Source organism: Uloborus diversus, chromosome 7, assembly GCF_026930045.1.
Source record: "Uloborus diversus isolate 005 chromosome 7, Udiv.v.3.1, whole genome shotgun sequence".
Taxonomy (NCBI): Eukaryota; Metazoa; Arthropoda; class Arachnida; order Araneae; family Uloboridae; genus Uloborus; species Uloborus diversus.
In genome coordinates, this window is record NC_072737.1 from 13,753,626 (window position 1) to 13,774,103 (window position 20,478).

At 33.4% G+C, this 20,478-nt stretch overlaps 1 protein-coding gene across 1 annotated transcript in view; it reads right to left on the reverse strand.

The window, feature by feature from the left end:
• LOC129226636 (probable chitinase 10) overlaps nt 1-15,058 on the reverse strand; it is a 102,192-nt gene extending 87,134 nt beyond the window's left edge. The window contains exon 1 of the mRNA XM_054861265.1: nt 14,830-15,058. Within this exon, the coding sequence (XP_054717240.1) occupies nt 14,830-14,832 (3 nt within the window). The 5' untranslated portion in view covers nt 14,833-15,058. The remainder of the gene's footprint in view (nt 1-14,829) is intronic.
• Nucleotides 15,059-20,478: the final 5,420 nt, after the last annotated feature.

Sequence of the window (20,478 nt, forward strand, 5' to 3'; positions counted from 1 at the left end):
AAGACTGACAACGCTACACTTAGTTCTTAAGAAAGGTAGGAGACAGTGGTAATGAATTGGGCCATGGGGATGAATGAGCCAGTAATAAAATATGAAAAAGTATTCACATAAAATTATTTTAGATGCCACTAATCGATAGAGCTATTTGTTCTACTAAATTCATGAAATTTCCAATTGTTTGAGAAAAGTCAATTTGAATTGGCGTTATAATTTGGCAAACACTTGGCAAAATATCGCCAAGTTCTTTGCCGCCAAGTTCTGTCGCCAACTTGGCGACAAATTTGGCGATTTTTTTAAAATTTGGTTTCAATTTGGCCGCTGTTGGTGGTATTTAGAGAGTAAACAATTGAATCATATTAAAATTGCCAATAATGGGGAGATGACATTAAATTGGAGTAAAAGGAAGTCATGTGATGCACACATCAGCTCGTTATAATTCTATTTTCAGCATAGACTAATAATAAGAGTAGACCGAGCTTTCTCATTCTTGCTGATGAAGAAAATTGGTTCATAGATATATCATGTGACTAGTGGAAGGGCTTGGCAAAGACTTTGGCAGCATGGTTGCTAGATGGCAGCATGATCTATAGTTTGGCACTCGATATGTATTTTAAGACGATGTGTTTTCATTAAAAAAAACTTCCAGGTGCAGAGATTGAACTGTTTTTCTTTTAGTTATGCATTATTTTGACATTAGTAATAGTTTTTGATCAGTTTTCGGCAACTTTTATTTCTTTTGGAGCTGTCAGCGTTGGCGTGAACGAAATGGCGTAAACGTTTTGCGTTAATGCAAAAATGTACTAATCGGTATCTTGGGCGCTTGCATCTTTTATTGCTTAGAGAGTTATTGAAATTGACTAAAGAAAATGCACAATACTATCTAAACGAAAAACTCACTATATTAACAAAATATTTACAACTTAGAATAACAAATTTACAAATCGGACTCCATAAAAGATCATTCTTCCGTGTTCCATCAATTCTATTTATTTTATTTCTCGCTGGCGTTGATCGTCTGCTACGATCAACGCCCGCTGTTGCTAGGATATCCACCAGTCACATGGTTTGGTTTATGAGCAGCAAAAGGGTTGCCATAGCTCAGTCTACTCTTATTATTAGTCTATGATTTTCAGCAAGGACAACGAATATTTCTTATATTTCTATAACCATTATGACGTTTAGAATTAACAAATGCTTCTCCCTGAGCTCAAAAAAAAAAAAAAAAAAAAATGCAATTTTTCCGTTCAATCATATAGGTACTACATATTAGAAGTTTCCATATTATTGAAAAATATCCCTGATTAAAAAGCAGTTCTGATTACTAGCGTTCATCAAATTTAGTTTGGGGAATCTGCTAAAGATGAGGAATAGAACTTTGCTTCATCAATTGAGCATTTGATGTGCATTCCAAGCACTTTATTTTAATGTCCAGACATGACTTACGAGGTCTTTTGGAAACCGAAACTGATTTCGAAAATGATATGTGAAGTGTAAAATACTAGATTTCCATAAAATTAGAACACTAAATTAGCGCAGACTATCGTCTGCAACATTCAAAACGAAAATTTTAAACCTTAGTTCGTCTAAACGTTTGGTGAGAAGTCGCATAATAATGAAAAAAAAAGAACGGGTTGTTTTTTTCTTCAATTTAAGGCTTTTGATTTTCTCCTCAGTCCATCTATGCGATATTTTAAACGTGTTGGTTCTCTTTATTTACTCTTACACTTATATCGCTTAAATGCATTGCGGTCTAATTTTCACATGTGGTCGGAGTTTTTGACACTGTTCTACCCATGTATATGTATATAAATATAATGATTACATCTAAGGGGAATAACAGTATAACATATAATTAGTGAATGACATTTACGTTAAGAAATTATGTGAATGAAAGTACTGGTTGTTTATGAAATCCTGCACTAAAAAGGAAAATTTGTTTTTAAAGAAACTGAGATTTATACATAATTATTTTTTTTTTAATTTTGATTCTTATCTCATCAAGTTATTTTCCCATTAGTACAGTATCGGCTAAAAGAATGTACAGTACAACCTCGTTTATCCGGTCCTCATTTATCCGGATATCCTTTCTATCCGGATCACATTTTTTGGAATTTAAAAAATATTATATTCTTATTATATAATTAAAAAATAATTCTAAATTTTGACTGCGAGAACGGAACTATAAATGTGTCAAATATTTGCTCTTTATTTTAATTAAATACACAACACCTACATAGGTTGTGCAATAAATTATAGTAATCTTATAAACAACATGGCGTATTTGGAGAATCATCTGTGCAGCCGAACTATAAATAATCAAGTATTTGCGGTTAACAGACCGATATAATTTTGTTAATAAGATTCGTTTTTTTTTCCCCGTTATCTTTTACTAATAATAAAGCTGAAATTCTGGATATCTGGATCTCTGGGACGCGCATAGCGCCTAGACCGTTCGACCGATTTTCGTGAAATTCGGCACAAAATTTGTAGCATAGGGGTGCGCACCTTGAAGCAATTTTTCGAAAAATTGATCTTGTTCTCTTTCTATTCCAATTTTAAGAACATTTTACTGAGCAAATTATCATAACATGGACGAGTAGTTTACCATAACATGGACGTGCAAATTACCATAAAGTGAACAAGGAAGCTAGCATAACGTGGGCGAGAAAATGAACATGGCAAATTGGCAAGAAATTCAACATCCATTATTTGTAAATATACAGGCGAACCAAATGACCTTTTAATTTTCTACTACGGGCAAAGCCGTGCGGGTACCGCTAGTTTTCAATAACGTGTATTATCCCTGCTTATATACGAAAAATTCCATCTTTAGATATACATGTAACTAGCAGAGATCTCTTTTCAAATTTCTTCTTTCTCAAAAATATTTGAAAGAAGAAAAACTCCCAGGGTTGCGCAGCGAGGAAGATTTTGAGAATTAAAACCTTATAGCATCGTCTAAATCATCTCAGAACTACGCACTGTTAAAAATTCAGAAAACTTTTATGATAACTATTACTGTAAAATGGAGACAGTACAGAAAAAAAGTACGGTAAATTGTACCGGAAAGAATAAAAGATTAGAACCTGCCGCTCGCATTTTGCGTTTTTTTCTGTAAAATTTTACAATAAAATAGGATTTTACGTTAAAAGTTACTGGCAATTCGGATGACAGTAACTTTTACTGTAAAATTTCAGGATTTTTTTTACAGTGCTGGAGGTACACACGTAAGAAATGTAATGTTATGAACGCAAAAAAAGAAAACTTTTTTAAAATAAGAATCAAACTTTAAAAATAGTTTTTTAAATTTTGTTTAAATCTGAAGTTTTTCTTCTTTAATCACATTTCTTCATCAGTATAAGACTTTATATAAGCACCCCGTACATATATTGACACATGGAGCAAAAAGTTTGCAAGAACAACTGTGAATGTGCTTTAATAACTAAAAGTGTCGTGAGAAAAAGATATTAAAAATTGTTTTTATTCATCCGAGAAAACAACTGCAGAAGGGTTTTTAAATGTTAAATGTTTTCTAGCCACGACAGTTGAGGGAAGGATCCTTTGAACCGGTTCGTTAAAAAAAATTTCACTGATAAAAATTCTCCGGAAAATTTACGGTAATTGTTACTGGCATCCATGTTGCCAGTAACTATTACCGTAAAAGTCGAATGTTACTGTAAAATTTAACGGTTTCCACGGTAGGCCACAGCAAGCAATTGACGCTGGGATCGCTTATTTCTCCGGTATAAATTACCGTAAAAATCAGTGATGCGTTAATTCCTCCATTTTACTGTAACATTTACCAGAAAATCCTCTTGAATTTTTGACAGTGTTGTTTTGTAAACTTGATGAATAAGCATTTTTAAATTTGATAAAATATCAATGAAATCCGATTTTTTAGCGAATATTTGTACTTGTATTCCGTCCAGACATTTTAAAGGGTTATTTTATTAAACTTGTTTCAGTTTTGCTATAACCGTTGCTAGACATAAAACAGTTGTTAGTTCTAGCGTAACTTCCATTAAGTATGTATGAACACGAAACAGAGTTTGAAAACCTTGATTTACCACAAAGAATTGAACTCTTAAACACCAACCCACTTTCAAGAAATCCAATTCATTGCGACCCGTTTACTTCTCACTGCAGTATTTTTTTCCTTCAGACGAAGGGTTGGCAGATCAATCAAGGAACACTTGAGCACAATATCCTATTCAAAAATACATAATACTAGTTGACCCGTGTGAAGTAATTGATCTGGAATACACCTCGAGCGGCCATAGATAAGATAACGTAGTTCGTGTATTGTTTGATCATAATTAAAAGAGAGATAAAACAATAAACTCACCAAATCGATATTGATTTGAGTTCAATATTTCTCGATAAGGGAGTGATTATGTGTAATGTAACGTTCGTCTCCCAATATCCCATCATATGTTCTCTCGGACTTTATAATTTTTCTAAACTCGAGAAGAAAAAACAAAACTTCAGAATGTTTTTTCAAGCAGTAATGAAAACGTTTCACTTTCTTGTCAGTATATGACATCCGTTGTTTTTAGATATACATCGGGTAAATACAAAAATCTGTTTTTTTTTTTTTTTAAGTTTTTTTAAGCCGAAATGTTTATTTATTTATTTTTTTTAATTTTTTTTTCGCCGATAGTGGTGAATTTGTTTTCCAAAATGATGCCTTACTTGTGGAATTTAATGCAGAATTAAGAAAGTATTGGCGTACCCACAAAAATGAAAAAGAAAAAAATTCAAATTTTATTTTATTTAATTATTTATTTTAATGTAGGGTTTGGTAGTAATTTTTTCTTTGTTATACATAATTTTTGAAAACTGGGAAAATTTTCCATTCTGTTTGAGATTTTTTAGGGGAGGAGGTGGTGGGGGGGGGGGGGGAGTTGAAATGAAAAGCAAACACCCTGTTTTTGCTATTTGTAAATTTATGATCTGCTGTGCTGTCGATTTATTTTCCATCAATTATCGTCTGAACTATTTTATATTTCTTTAAATTATATCAAGCATCATCTGTGATGTTCATTGCTTTTTCCGAATGGGGAGTGGCAATGTTTAAAGAAAGTGTATTGTAGTTATTGGACTGTTTTGATGGAGCTGTTTCCTTCGCCCATCGCTGGCGAAGAATTTCATTTGGCATTTTATGTAAATATGGTATTTTTATTTTTATAAAATTTGGCGAATATAAGTTTATTTTAGTAAAGATAAGAAAAGTATTTTTCATTTTTATGTTCCGAAAGAAGTGGATTGAAAGAAAAAAGCTCAGGAAATGAACCCGTCTATTCGGATATCAAGCACAAAATTTTCTAGCCAATGAACGTGGGGAGTTTTTGTATTAAACCAAAATTTTACTGATCTGCATGAATTTTTTAGCTCTTATTTCATTTTAAACTTTCTGCTTTTTAATTCCTTTTTTCTGTCCGAACTCCCTTTTTTTGGTTCCCTTTTTCAAGATCTCTTTCTTTGTGCGTTTTTTTCTCTCCCTATCTCTCTTTTTGTATCGTTTCTGGAATTGCTTTGAATGAAGCTACAGTCAACAATTTATGTAAGCAAAAAACGTATGAAACTATTTTCCCAAAAATAAATGAAATGTTCATTGCTGTGAATTATACTACTTTGTTAAAAAACAAGAACGCATTGGACAATGTTATTTAGTTTTTTTAACCAAGTTATAAGTTTCGTAAATTTCTTAGAAGTTTGAATTATTGGTAAACTGTTAGACAGACATTTTCTTTCAATGATGTTCTGTAGCACATAGTTCGTTAAATGCGAAAAAAAAAAAAATAATAATGAAGTTGAAAACAGAAACTGAATCTTTGCGCCATCGTGACTCAGAACAGTTCATTCACAACTCATTAGCTCGACCCACAGTTTGGGAAACACTTAAAATAAATAAATCGAATAGAAAAGCATGTTTCAGTCTCGGACGGTAACTGCAATCCATGAACGTTCGACTACTAAGCTATTAGCAATCAAATTTCACTTCATTGGAAACAACTGCTTCGAAATGATTGGTTAAGATCTTTACTTCTTCTTTCTAAGTTGCAGTTTCAATTTGCACAGTGAATGTAAACTAAGCTTATGAAGAAAAAAATTAACAACTTCAGTACATTTGCATAAATTTTAATTTTTAAGAGCCATATATCCATCCTTTTCAAAACAGCCTTATACACTTCATAGAGTTGTTAAGACAGAAAACAAAAAAACAAATGGTCATTAATGTTTTCGCTTTAGAATAAAAAGTTCACACACGTCTTAATTTATATGTTTTGTAAAAAATTAAATTAAAGTCACGAATTTGTAATAAAAATTGAGGATGTGTGTTTCAAGGTCACACGTATCTTCTCTTTTACAAATGGTGTGGGGTTTAAAAACAATAGTGATGCATGCTTCTCACGTAGAGTGAAATTTACGCGAAAGACAAGTCGAGAATTTTTCGTTTCAAATGTGTTCCTCTAAAGACTGGTGTTTTTGACGCAATGGGATCAACCAAATGTTTTCAGTTTCATCTATTTATGTTATCAGGTTAAAAATGTCAACATGGCTCGCAAATTTTAGACAAGGTAAAACTTGACTTTAATGAATTAAATACCCTGTCACACACATGATGATGGCTAATTACATAAATGCGCAGATGCGCAGTTTCTGGTATTATTGACGAAAATCAAATATATCATATGAAGAAGATTAAAAAATTGAAAAAAAAAGTGGCGATTTTAAGTAGTCGAATATCGATATCTCGAAGTTTATAACTCGAATATGCCTTTAACTCGAAGGGTTCCAAACTCTTGAGACTGTTCTGGAAATTTCCCATAACTACCAATATCTCGAACGTTTTAGCCGGTCCCTTGGGACTTCGAATTATTGAGAATTGACTGTATTTAGGGACTTATTGCAATAACACTGAAACCCGCTATTTTACGTCTCGAGAATCTACGTTTTTCCGCATTTAAAGTATTTCATCGGGTCCCATCATCAGTTTTGCTGCTATGTATTCCCCGCAGTTTACGTTTTCCATATTTTACGTTTTTTAACCTGGGCTCCTGAAAAACGTAAAATCAGGGCTTCATTGTATATTTTTGGGGCAAGTTTGTCAATATTATTTAAATTAAGCATATCTGAGAACTTATTTAGTAATTATTTTCACTGATAAGCTTAATTTATGATGACATCACGTAGAATTCATATGAATTTCAAGCCAGTTTAGCTTAGTTAAAGTTTTTTTTTTTTCACAGTCAAATATCTGAAGATATTTTTTTTAAAGAAAATTCGTCAGAAAGAACTGTAAAGCAACTTTTATCACCATTAACACCATCCCCTGAGTAACAGTTTCAGTTTCATCTTTCAGATCTTCACAAATCTGTTTTTGTACTTCGCGGAGAATAAATATTTACCCAAAGAAACACAAAATAATTTACATACTTACTGTTACAAAACATACTTGTACTTCTACGGTACTTGTTTCAAAAGTATAACGACTAAATTTAAAACATAAAACGATATTTACATACAGAAGATCCTGGTATAAACGAACTAACTGGGAACGAAAGCAGTTTAAATGATCGAAAACCCGGATAATCCGGGTAGCATGAGTAATAAGCAGAACAAATCTCTAAATAAGCCGACTCTCCCTCCCTTACAGTAAAAACTAGTATGTTGTGGCCATCACGAATCTTTCTTCTATATTTTTCTTTTTTTCTGATCCCTCCCCATGCTTGACGAGGAAGCAATATTCCTAACAGAAACAAAATTACACATGCAAAAACTTGACGACCATCCCAATGTCTGAATTATTACAAAAGCAAAGCAAAGAGCGAAAATTGAAAGTTATTTTAAAAGCCTTGCTCGAATTAATTACAAATATTTTATTTGTTAACAAACATAAGATGGCAACGGTTAAAAATTTTAAATCATTGAGATAATATTTCCGATCATTTCCATGCAATTAAAATTACGAGAAATACGCAGACGACAATCTATTACGATTTATCTTTCTTATTGTTGCACTAATAAAGCTATTTATGTTCGCAAAAAAAAAAAAAATCAACACCTCTTGGAGCGTCAAAATTGAACCAAAGCCTGTTTACGTATGGATTCACATATATTCCAAATTTCAACCAGAACGTAGCATTACTTCTTGAGATAGGGCACTCACAATGGAAAAAAAAAGAACGGGCGATTGCGCTACCCCCTTTTTAGCTGTTGACACCAAAATACAAACAGCTCTTATACCCACTAAGGGCTACTTGCCGATAAATGTTTCTTTCATTCCGTTCATTATTTCTTGAGATACAGCAGTCACAATTGACGACAAAAAACATTCTATAGCTCAATCCCCGTTTGAGTTATTGACGCCAAAATTGAATCAGCACCTGTTCCTGTTAATGGCAACATATGGACCAAATTTTGTTGGATTCCTCCAGTTACTTCCTGAGGAATAGCAAGCACGCGTAACTCAAAAAACGTAATATTGCTCCACCCCCCCCTTGGAGGAATTCTCGCCAAAAACCAGTGGGCACAAGTTCACATAGGGGCACATATGTGTTCCAAATTTCGTTCGATTTCATGCTGTAGTTTTTGCTGTAGAGCGTCCACAAAAAACTGGTAACACACAGACGTGACACACACATACACACAGACATTTTCCAAAAATGGTCGAAATGGACTCAGCACACCTCAAAACGTTCGAATCCGTCGAAATTCGAAAATTTGCACGAATCCAATACTTTCTTCTATATATTAGATATAGAAGATAGTAAAAAAAAGAAAGGAGAAAAAACATAGATAAACTGCATTAACTTGACAACAAGACATTAGAAATATTTTTTAAAATCCCGTAATTTCTTAATAAAAAATTAACCTATATTTCAAAGTTCAACACTCGTGGGGTCTGAGTAATACATGATCGCGCTAAGATTTTATCATTTAATGAATCACAAGGCTTTGCACGGTTCACCTCGAAAATAAAAGTTATGTCAAGTGACGCGAGATCAACACTCAGGCTTGAACCAAAAAAATATCAGTAAAATTTTGCGGCAGATTGCGGAGAAATAACCAAAAAGTAAACATTTTAAATCCCCCAATTACAGGAAAAGCTTTTAAAACGTAAACAAGAATTTTACTTTTGCATATTCGAGAAAAAAAAATGGCAACAGATCTTTCATCTGAATGATTTTCTTCACGCAACGAATTTTAATAAAAGCATTGTTGCGGAAAGTTGAAATGAAGCACTAAATATGAATAATAATTTGAATGGAGGAAAGCCTTCGAAAAATAGGGATTTTATGTCGAAATTTGTGTCATAATGAATATAGTTTTTAATTGATATCTCCGCTAATTATTATCGGAGGATTATGTTAAATAGTCAAACCTAAAGACGGGAAGATGACGAATCCATCCAGCTGGTTCGATGGTCAGTTCACTGTCGTTCGGGAGATGAAACTTGGACATAGATACATAGATGACTACATAGGTACATACATAGATACATACGCTCAGCTTTGAATTATATAAGGTAGAAAGCGAATGTTTTTTGTATTGCAGTTCTTGCTATCATAATTTTAAATTATCTATGCGAAGAGAAACTTTTTTTAGAGAATACACATCTGACCCGGATAATCGAGGGTCGGATAAACGAGGTTCTACTGCTACTTACTAAACAATATGTGCTTAACACAGAAAAAAAAATATTGCTAGGAAAATATCCTAAACATGTCACCGTTGTAATAAACCATTCTCTGGTTTATTCCGTACAATTATAAAATGTTTTAATTCTTTCTACTTTGATTTAAAACTGCTCTCACTTTTGGAAACTCAAAACTCCTTTCGTTTTTCAAGATTTCAATTTTCTTCAAGAGTTAAAACAGCATCAATTTGCTGATCAAGTTTTGATGGGAATGTTAAAATAATTGCTATGCTCGAGAGATGTTTCGTAATCAAATTGCTACAATCCAATTGAGATAAAATCAACCCTAAGGGCAGTTTAATTAAAAAACAATAATAGTAAAAGGAATAAAAATTTCTATTCAAAAAGCTACAAATTGCTTATTTATATTAAAATTTAATCTAAACAGGTGGGTATATCATTCAAGCAAATCATTTGCTGTGGAATTAAAACAAAACGTGCGACCTCATTTCGGGGCAAAGAAATGATTACACTTATTAATGCACAAGATTTATTCACGCGAAAGAAAATCGATATGTAGTATAATTGCGAATGTTCACTAATGCGTTATTAGATTGCAATTGATAGCTTCTAACTATAAGTTTTGACAGTTTATTATTTTTTAAAGTTTCTAGTGCATATCAATTCCGTAGATTTGAACTAACAACTTCAAAGCAGATAAGAATTTCTAACAAGCTGTCAAACAATTGAGCTCTTGGATTGAAATACATTTAAAACAATGTAAGGAAACGTTCATAATTATTTGTTTATTTACTTAATGGCATTATTATTTTTAATCTCTTTTTTTTTTTTTTTTGAGCAATCACGATTGCTTTCATTTGACTGTTTTTGACGTTCCTTTGATTTTTCCCACCAGCACCCTCCGCAGCATCACCGTCGACCGGGTCCTCACGATGCTGCACCTCCAGCGAAAACCGTCTCCAGGCTGCGTCAATATCCTACACTTACACGCATACATACACGCACCTACACATATACACCTACACACATACATACACCTACACACATACACAAACACATACACACACACCTACACACTCACATACACACAACTACCCACACACATGCACATATACACCTACACACACATACATACACCTACACACATACACAAACACATACACACACACCTACACACTCACATACACACAACTACCCACACACTCATGCCTGGACACAGACACAAACACATATGCCTACACACACATACACATTCCCCCCACGCACAAACACTCATACACACAACTACCCACACACTCATGCCTGCACACAGACACAAACACACATGCCTACACACACACACACATACCCCCACACACAAACACACACGCTTACATATACACACACACTCGTGATTGCGAAAAACATAATTTGAATTCAAGATGCCAAAAATTCAAATTTTTTTTTTTTTTTTTTTTGCATTTTTAAACTTTCTGCATTCAATCTAATTATCGCTTTATAAATTCGTTTTAATAAACAGCATTCTTCTCAACAATTCATAACAAAACAAGAACCAAAACTAAACAATCCTACTTCCCCTTTATTACCGTTCCCGCCCATAGACATATCTAATCAATATTCTCAAAATATGTCAAGCATACCATGCAAAATATGTCAACATTTTAAGTTGATTTCTAAAAAAAAATGGCGTCTCTCATCTGGTAAAAGACATAATGTAAAAAATAGTAAACGAATAAATAAAGCAGTAGTAAATTTTTAATAATGCGGCTAGTATTTTTTTATTCATAAACAAATCTTACATCGCTTTCAAAAAGAAAACAGACGAATTAACGATTAAAAAAACTCATCAAAATAAATTAATTATATTTTAAAAAAATCGTTTATGTTCTTTTTTCCGGGTAAAATAAAGTACCTCAAATTTTATTTTTCCCCCGTAGCCAAGAAATGAATAAATGAGAAAATATACTTTCTTTACTAATAATAAAGCTGAAAGTCTGGATGTCCGGAGGATGTCTGGATCTCTGTGACGCGCATAGCGCATAGACCGTTTGGCCGATTTTCATTAAATTTGGCACAAAGTTAGTTTGTAGCATGGGGGTGTGCACCTCGAAGCGATTTTACGAACATTCGATGCGGTTCTTTTTCTATTCCAGTTTTAAGAATAAAATTATCGTAAGATGGATGAGTAAATTACGAAATTATCATAACGTGGAAGCGTAACATGGACACAAGCCAATTGGCGAGATACGAAATTATCATAACGTGGAACTGTAACATGGGTACAAGCCAACTGGCGAGAAAATTCACCATACATTATTTGTAAATATACAGGCGAACCAAAAGACCTTTTAATTTTTTTATTGCGGGCAAAGCCGTGCGGGTACCACTAGTAGAAAATAAAGAGTAATAAAATGTCCTCTTGGGACATCCAAAATTCCTTATTGGATCAACCCATTTTTCATTCACGTCTGCACCCATTTTTCATTCGGTTAAAAAATGAAGCACTTCGAATTTCCGTTTATTTCTCGTTGCCAAAAATAGAATAAATAAGTTAAAATTTTAGAATGAAAACAATTCAAATCAACAATCATTATTTCAAAGTAAAAACCAGGGCTGTGGAGTCAAAATTGGAGTAGCGATAATTTTGGGGCAAAGGAATCGGAGTCGGGAGTCGAAGGTTTGAACTTCAAGCGTCGAAGTCGAACTGATTTTGGGGATATGCAGTCGGAGGCCTTAAAACTCATGTAGTCGGAATCAGAGCCGGAGTCGGTCATTATCCCTACGACTCCGCAGCCCTGGTAAAAACCAGGTCTTTGGGGTAGGGCTGTTTTCGGAGAAAAGGAATAGGATAAGGGCGCCCATATAGGGGGGCAAGGGGGGGCTCGACCACCCCCCTTATTGGAAATTAGAACTTCCTTGCTTTTAGTACTTCTTTCTTTGCTAAAATATAAAAATATTTCTTTTCCAGCCATTAATGAATAAATAATTAAAAATGTCGAATTTTAATGACTAATCTGTCCTGAAATCTGCTTCTATGGGGGAAAATATCCTGCTAAAACATGGTTAAAATTTCTGAGTCCCCCCCCCCTTACAATTTTGCATATGTGCGCCCATGAAATAGGAGTCAGGAGTCGAAGGCGTTAAAATTCAAAGGGGCGAATATGTATCCTGTAAAAATTGTTCTTCTGTTTCTAAAAATTTAAATTGCTGTTCGCTAGTTCTGTTGTAAGCAAACGTACGGTAAGGGAAGTCAAAATTTCTATGAATACTTTCTGTTTTATAGATGGTTTTAAAATCAGGCGATCTCAGTTTAGAATTAAAAAAAAAAGTCGAATAAAAAAAAATAAAGCTGCATTCTTTTTAGTAAAATATGCACATGAAGTTTTGTTAAAAAATATCAATATTTTTTAGTTAGGGTTAATTTTAACCGTGTTCATAATCATTGTAACAATGAAAATTAAAATAAATTAATTTAAATAAAATTAAATATTGGTATGAAAAAAAGCCATGTCTACTTTTTTACTTATAATAACCCTAAAGAATAAAATGTACTCAATAACCTTTCACGTACACATTTTAAACGATATTTCTGCTAGGATATTTACGACAGATTATTTGTCTTTACTAATAATAAAGCTGAAAGTCTCTCTGTCCGGAGGATGTCTGGATGTCTGTAGGATATCTGTAGGATGTCTGTAGGATGTCTGTGACGCGCATAGCGCCTAGACCAGTCTGCCGATTTTCATGAAATTTGGCACAAAGTTAGTATGTAGCATGGGGGTGTGCACCTCGAAGCGATTTTTCGAAAATTCGATTTTGTTCTTTTTCTATTCCAATTTTAAGAAAAAAAATTTATATACCAATTTTAAGAAAAAAATATCATAAGATGGACGAGTAAATTACGAAATTATCATTACGTGGAACCGTAACATGGACACAAGCCAATTGGCGAGATACGAAATTATCATAACGTGGAACCGTAAGATGGGTACAAGCCAACTGGCGAGAAAATTCACCATACATTATTTGTAAATATACAGGCGAACCAAAAGACCTTTTGATTTTTCTATTACGGGCAAAGCCGTGCGGGTATCACTAGTTGGAAATAAAAAAATTAAAGTCTTTGTTTTTGACAGGTAAAAAAGAACGTTTTATAAAAAAAAAATATATTGCATATTATATTGAAACGAATGGATATTGAAAGGATTTTTGTATAATAAGAAACTGAACCTTTTTTTTTTTTTTTTCGAAAGGACGTAAGTCAACATAAGAATTAGTGTTGACTTGCACCTTTTTTAAAAAAGTGATTCAATTGAATTTCATGCTTAAAACTCAATGGCAATTAAAAAATAAAAAGAGAGAGAGATATTTTTGATGTGCGTCTTTTTCTGAGAGGGCTTTGAAATTTTGATCTGCAACCTTGTTGTGTGACGGAAGTGACGTAGTTTGTTTTTAACTGTTAACAAAAATAATGAAAAATAAAAGTAAATATAAAGTTAGTTTCTTTTAATGGATTAAAAAAAATAATTTTAAGGCTGAACTTAAACAAGCATATATTTCTGGATTTGGGGCATTTTAAACTTTTCAAATAATACAGGTTTTCGAACATTTCTTTGATTCAAGTTATCAGTTTGAAAGCCCAACCCATATTGCATAAGTTCAGCCTTAAAGTTAATTTGGTAATTTTTATTAACAAAATGAACTTTATTAATAATATTTTTTTTCATAGATTTTGGCAACAATCAAAAAGCAGATTTCGAGTATTAAGTTTTCTCGCTGTTTATAATCTTCTTCATTAAAATATGCAATTTTGTTGAGAATATGCCTAAGTCAAGAGCAGGAAGATCAGGAGTCTGGCGTGAGTTAAAACGTATGAATGAGGTGACAGTTCAGAATGTAAGAAAAAAGAGAAGATAAAAGTTTCACTTCGACAATTAAAAAAAATTTACGTGTCTTTACGACAGTCAATTTTTTTTTAATTGAAATTCTCACTTTATTTGGTTCATTTTTTGTTGAGGTAATTCCTTTCGTTTAATTCAAGACTAATGTAATTATCATCTTCATTGTTAAGTTTTATTTTTTCCTAGTAATTCCAAGCAGATTTGTTTTTTCTTTTTTTTTTTTTTTTTTCGCGGCGAAAGAATAATTCAGTAAAGTAGACTTACCATTTTAGTGGCAAAACGAATTTCCGACCAGCTATTAATCCGTTTGTTTATGCGTCAGTCCCACACATGCAATCACTTCGATCTACTTAATTTTCTCTGGAGAGCTCGATCGGCGAATAACCCCAGGCGACGGCCCAACCGGTCTGATGACAACTCCACTCAACTCGAAAGCGAGAGAGAAGGAGTTGGGAAAAGTCAGACAAAAAGACCGAATTCGAAACCAGGTCAGAACGTAGGCTGGAGGCGAATGTCCACGTGAGCGATTTTCCAAACGATTTCGTTCTAAAACAGAAACACAGTTATCGCAGACGATTTGAACGAATTTGCACGAATCAGAACGTTTTGGAAGGGTTGAGGTGAATCCACGTGCGCATCGTCTAGGGTTCTTTTTTTCTGGACGGGGAAGACGTGAATGAACAAAAAACGGTAGAAAACCGAACCAAGAAGTTTTTGGTTCGCTGGTCACGTGACCTGGACCTGCAGCCAATGGCACGCGCGAAAAGTAGGTGACCAACGTCGTGGTTTAAATACTCGAGTGAGCAAGACTTTTTAATACATCTTATTTCTCCGTTCTTGCCTTTTTTATTTTCGTTTTCGATTCCTTTTTCGATTTTCCGTTTCGGTTTGGTGCTATGTTTGGGAGGAATGAATTTGCGGAAGCCGAAAATAAAAGCAGGTTCTAAATGCCACAAAAACTTTTTAACTGAAAGTGAAGTATAATTGCATGATACGAATTTCCATATTTATTAGAATTCCCTCACTGAAACGACCAAGGGTGTGTCACAAAAGCGCGGACCGCTTCTTTCAGAAGGAATGTTTTAACTGAATATTACTTTTTCCACAAAGGAATAATCAACAGACTTTGGCGCTACTTATTTGCTCTCTAAAACGCAAAGTCTTCCATGCAAAATTCACCAGGAAAGAACAAAGCTGCTTTCAGAAGAAAAAAAAATCAAATGACTTTTGCTCTGTAGATTTACATTAACCAGTAGCGTTACTATTGGTTTGCGGAGGGTGCGCCCCGGGCGACAACCTTCTGGAGGTGATACCCAACAAGGGGTTAAAAAATTATAGAAAATATAATTCCTACAATTTTTGAAGATTTTCAAAAATATACCTTGCATTATATCTAAAGGGTTACAGTACCTCAAAAATGATGAAACGATCAAAAAAAATTGTATTGCTTGTTTCAAAACTGAAAACTATTCTGAACACAGGGAAAAAGTTTCATTGCTTTAGTTCAAATATTTAAAAAGTTATGAGTGGTTTTAGGTCATGCTCGCTATGTGTTCTTATGCAAAAGAAAAACTTTAAACTGCTTTTTCTCGATGATGGTATTTTTGTGTTTTCATGTCATTAGAACCCCTAAGGATTTTTTTTCTATTAAAGATACAGCTTTAAAGTAATACTTTTTGCAATTGGGATAACATATTTGGACAAAACTGCGCATTGGATAAGCATTTTATAAATTACTCAAATGTTTAGAGCATGTTAAACCTTTAAAAACCAATTTTGTTTAAAAAAACTTTGATTTTTTACATAATTAATCACAGAAAATTTTCAAATAAACTCATAAGCAAATGAATGCGCAGATTTTTGGAGATGATTATAGTGATCGTTTAGCAAAAAGAAATTTTTTTAATTAGTGCAAAAATAAAAAAGCCTTAGAGACTTCAAAAAATTGAAATTTTCTTCCAATTTTTTGAATTTTTTTAAAAAATAGGCATTTTTAAATTTTGGAAATAAATTATTGATTAAGAAATAAGTATGCATGCTATGGTTTCAAAGAAATATAAAATTTACTTAAATTGAAAAAAAATGTTTGAAAGGTTTGACCCCTTAATCTATCAAACTTCATCGAAAATGGAGCACAATACAGAAAACGCTCGGTAGGACGAATTCCTATTACTGCGACCCTTCCGTTATAGCGAGCGGCGCATCAAGTCCCATTCCCTATTTCGTAGATGCCATTACCTATTCCATAGATGCAATGCTATTTTCACGTCCATTAGAGCGAACAGAACCATTCATTCCAATGCATATAAACGTCCAAAACTAAGTTTCAATTTTTTAAATATCTTCGGGACGAACAATTCAAAAATTAATAATAAAATATTTTACGTTTCTAAAGGTAAATTAGTTTTATTGAAAAGGAATTATTTGTTGGTACATGGTTAAACAAGTGATGAAAACCACACACAGACGCTAGACATTAAGATTTATATTTGTTGAAAAACCTTTGAAAAAGCGAAAAACTTCTACAATGTCTGTGTAAGAGGAGAAAATAGTACACTTGGAAAATATCTCAAACGAAGAAAAAAAAATTATTTGAAAAGAGTAATACCTAATTTTAAAAATAACTAATTTCTCTTTATTATATTATTTATTTTCAATGCATTTTGTCTCAAAACGTATTAATTTATTCCAAGTTTTGGATTATTTATGGATAGTATTGAATTAAAAAACATTTAAAAAAGAGAGAGAAATTAAGAAAAAAAATTTATTTTATTTTTTGTTAGTTTTTGTACTTGTTTTTGAAACGAAGCATCACTTTGAAAAATCACTCTTGCATAAAAAAAATGACTAAATATCACGCAACACGTTACAATGACCTCTCGTTATAGTGACCGATTTCGTTTGGACGACAGGGATCGTTATAACGAGCGTCGACGGTATTGCGAGGAGAAGGCGCTTACATATGCAATTGAGACTAATCTTTACTAATAATAAAGCTGAAAAAAGCTGAAAGTATCTCTGTTTGTCTGGATATCTGGATCTCTGTGATGCGCATAGCGCCTAGACTGTTTGGCCGATTTTCATGAAATTTGGCACAAAGTTAGTTTGTCGCATGGGGGTGTGCTGAATAGTGTATAAAGTTAAGAAGACATCACTCTATGATTGTAAGCTATAAGATACGAATCTTTTGCTTAATTTAAAATGAATGGTTAATTTTAAAATTAAATAACCTGAAAATACTAAAGGTTTGGAACAGTATAGAGCAAAAAAAGCGTCCGAGGCCCATTTAGAAGTAAGACAGAGTAGTAAGACACAGTAAGAACGTGTGTAAATGTGCCCCGATGAAAATACGTAAACGTGCCCCATCGGCAAGTTAGAATTTATTTTTACCGTGCAACAAAATTTAATAACTTTTTTGTCCATACAAATACAGTTCTCAAAAAAGGGTAAAATTCTGCAATTTTTAATGTGTTTATTTGTTTTTAAAAAAGTATTATTCATTCACAATAAGTTTCAAAACTTTCAACACAAAATTTACTCGGCTTAGTAGAAAACAGATTTTCCTATCCGCATGCTAAACCTGAGCTCGACTGATGCTCAAAAACTTGTGAGAATATTTGCTAGGGAGTAGCATCAATCCGCTATGACTGTTGGTTCTCCAGTTATAACTCGTTTTTGAAAACGTACCCAACAACCCCACCTTGCTTAAACGTACCCAATGCTTTAACGTGCCCCGGTCTACCTTACTTATGACGTTAATTGTTACTGAAGTTAAATTAATTTCAAGGCAGAATCGAAACACGCATCGATCTGCGGAATTCGAGCTGTAGAAACTTTAAAATAATACAGATTTTAGAGGCTGTCCTTGGTTCAAGTTATCATTTTGAAAGCGTCGTCCTCCACAAGAGTGTGCATGAAAAATCGATTTTCACATGGATCGCCAGCTTTAGAATTACTGATTTACGTAGCGTTGGCCTAAATTTTTCTTGCGGTAAGTCTTTCTAAATGAAAAGTATATGATTTGTCGAAAAATTTTAAAGAGGTTTTATCAAGAGTAAAGATCAATCAACTTTTGCCCTACGGTAATATTTGTTTCTTGTAGTAAAACATCTTTCAAAACGAAACACTCGCTAAGAATACCAATAGTTAGTCACGTAAACGTCATTCATTCTTCAGTGAGTATCGATTTGAAGGCAGTTTCGTCTAGTGATTCTCGGGCGGAAAAATAACCAACTTTTATTCTTTTGATTTAAATTCTGAACTTTATCTTATCATTAAAAATCCGCCAAAGTGAGTGTTTGGTATGAAACACAAATGCTACTTTTTTGTAGACATTGTATAGGCACGAAACATCAAAAGTCGACAAAGAAGATATCGACCAACTTCATTTAAAATGTGTAGTTTCTTTTCTCTCTCGCTGGAATACACCTTTCGAAACGAGATACAGTCAACTTTCAATAACTCGGAGATCCAAGGGACCGACTAAAATCTTCGAGTTATTGGTAGTTCGAGCTATGGGAAGTTACCACAACCATTGAAGAGTTTAGGATCCAATGAAAATTTTGAGATACGAGTAGGTTAGGGTTATAAGGCTTCGAGTTATGGAGAATTGATTGTATTCGGTACGATAAAATCCAAATTACTATTTCATAGAAACATTGTTTACCCGTTATTGATTTACGTAGGGGTTTCAAAAAGTAAGGTAACAAGAGCTCCGACTGGTGGGCAGATTCTCTGTGTTAATAAAAATCACGTGAATAATGCTAAATATGAGTGGAACAAACCTATGCTTGTTGTTGGAAACAAAAAAAAAAAAAAACTTCTGTACATTCTTTTTCTTCTTACATGCTTGTGCTGTTGACTATGAGGAAACATGTTTTGCTTAGTATTGTTGTTGCAAAAGAAAAATATTTCATTACCTTTACACTCGTCGTAAACTTATATGCTTGTGCAGAAACAAAGAATGGGGGAACAAACTTATGATTTTCGATTGACGAATCGATTTTATACTAGCGTTTTCATGTTGCAGGAAACCGCTACGCACTTTCAATCAGGGTCCTGAACTTAAATTTTCAGGAGGACGGAAATTCTCTTTCTGTCGAATGGAGCACCAAATTTTGCTTAATGGTGATAATTTTGCCGAATGAAAATCCATATTTCGCCGAATGATAATTTTTGCCTAACAAAACTCCAAATTTCGTCGAACGATGATAATTTTGCCGCATAGGATCCCAACTTTTGCCGAAATGTCTACGACTTGCTTCCTGAAAATTAAAGCTCCAATTTTTCCTCGCGTTTCCTTTAAAATATGCAACTTATAAACTAACAAACACGAATTAATAATTAAACATAAACACTGTCATACATTAGGTATATTAGTTAGTCAGCATTTATGGTTAGGTTATTGGAAAATGTTTTTAAAACAATTCCACGCCTGACTGTATCAAGGAAGTTAACTGCTCTGATTGTTATGAAAATTTACCTGTTTCGTTTGATAATAAACTTGCTTTAAATTTCAGCGCGAATATGCAACTTACAAACATTATGTCATTGACTGACAAAAACAAATATAAACAGAACTGATAGTCAGCTCTAAACCAAACATCATGGACTGCAATCCATGATTGACTGAACGAAACATAACGCTCCATACCAACTTCATCGCCAAGAGGCCATTGACACTTTTTAATACTAGTTTCTTTTTAGCTAAAGAACGGTTTTAAAAAGAACAAAAATAACGACGATCTCGCTTATGACGAGTCATCGGACCACGATGTTTGCTGTAGACGGGATTTTGCTCGTTGAAAGCTATCTTTACTAATAATAAAGCTGAAAGTCTGAATCTCTGTCTGGATGTCTGTTACGCGCATAGCACCTAGACCGTTCGGCCAATTTTCATGAAATTTGGCACTG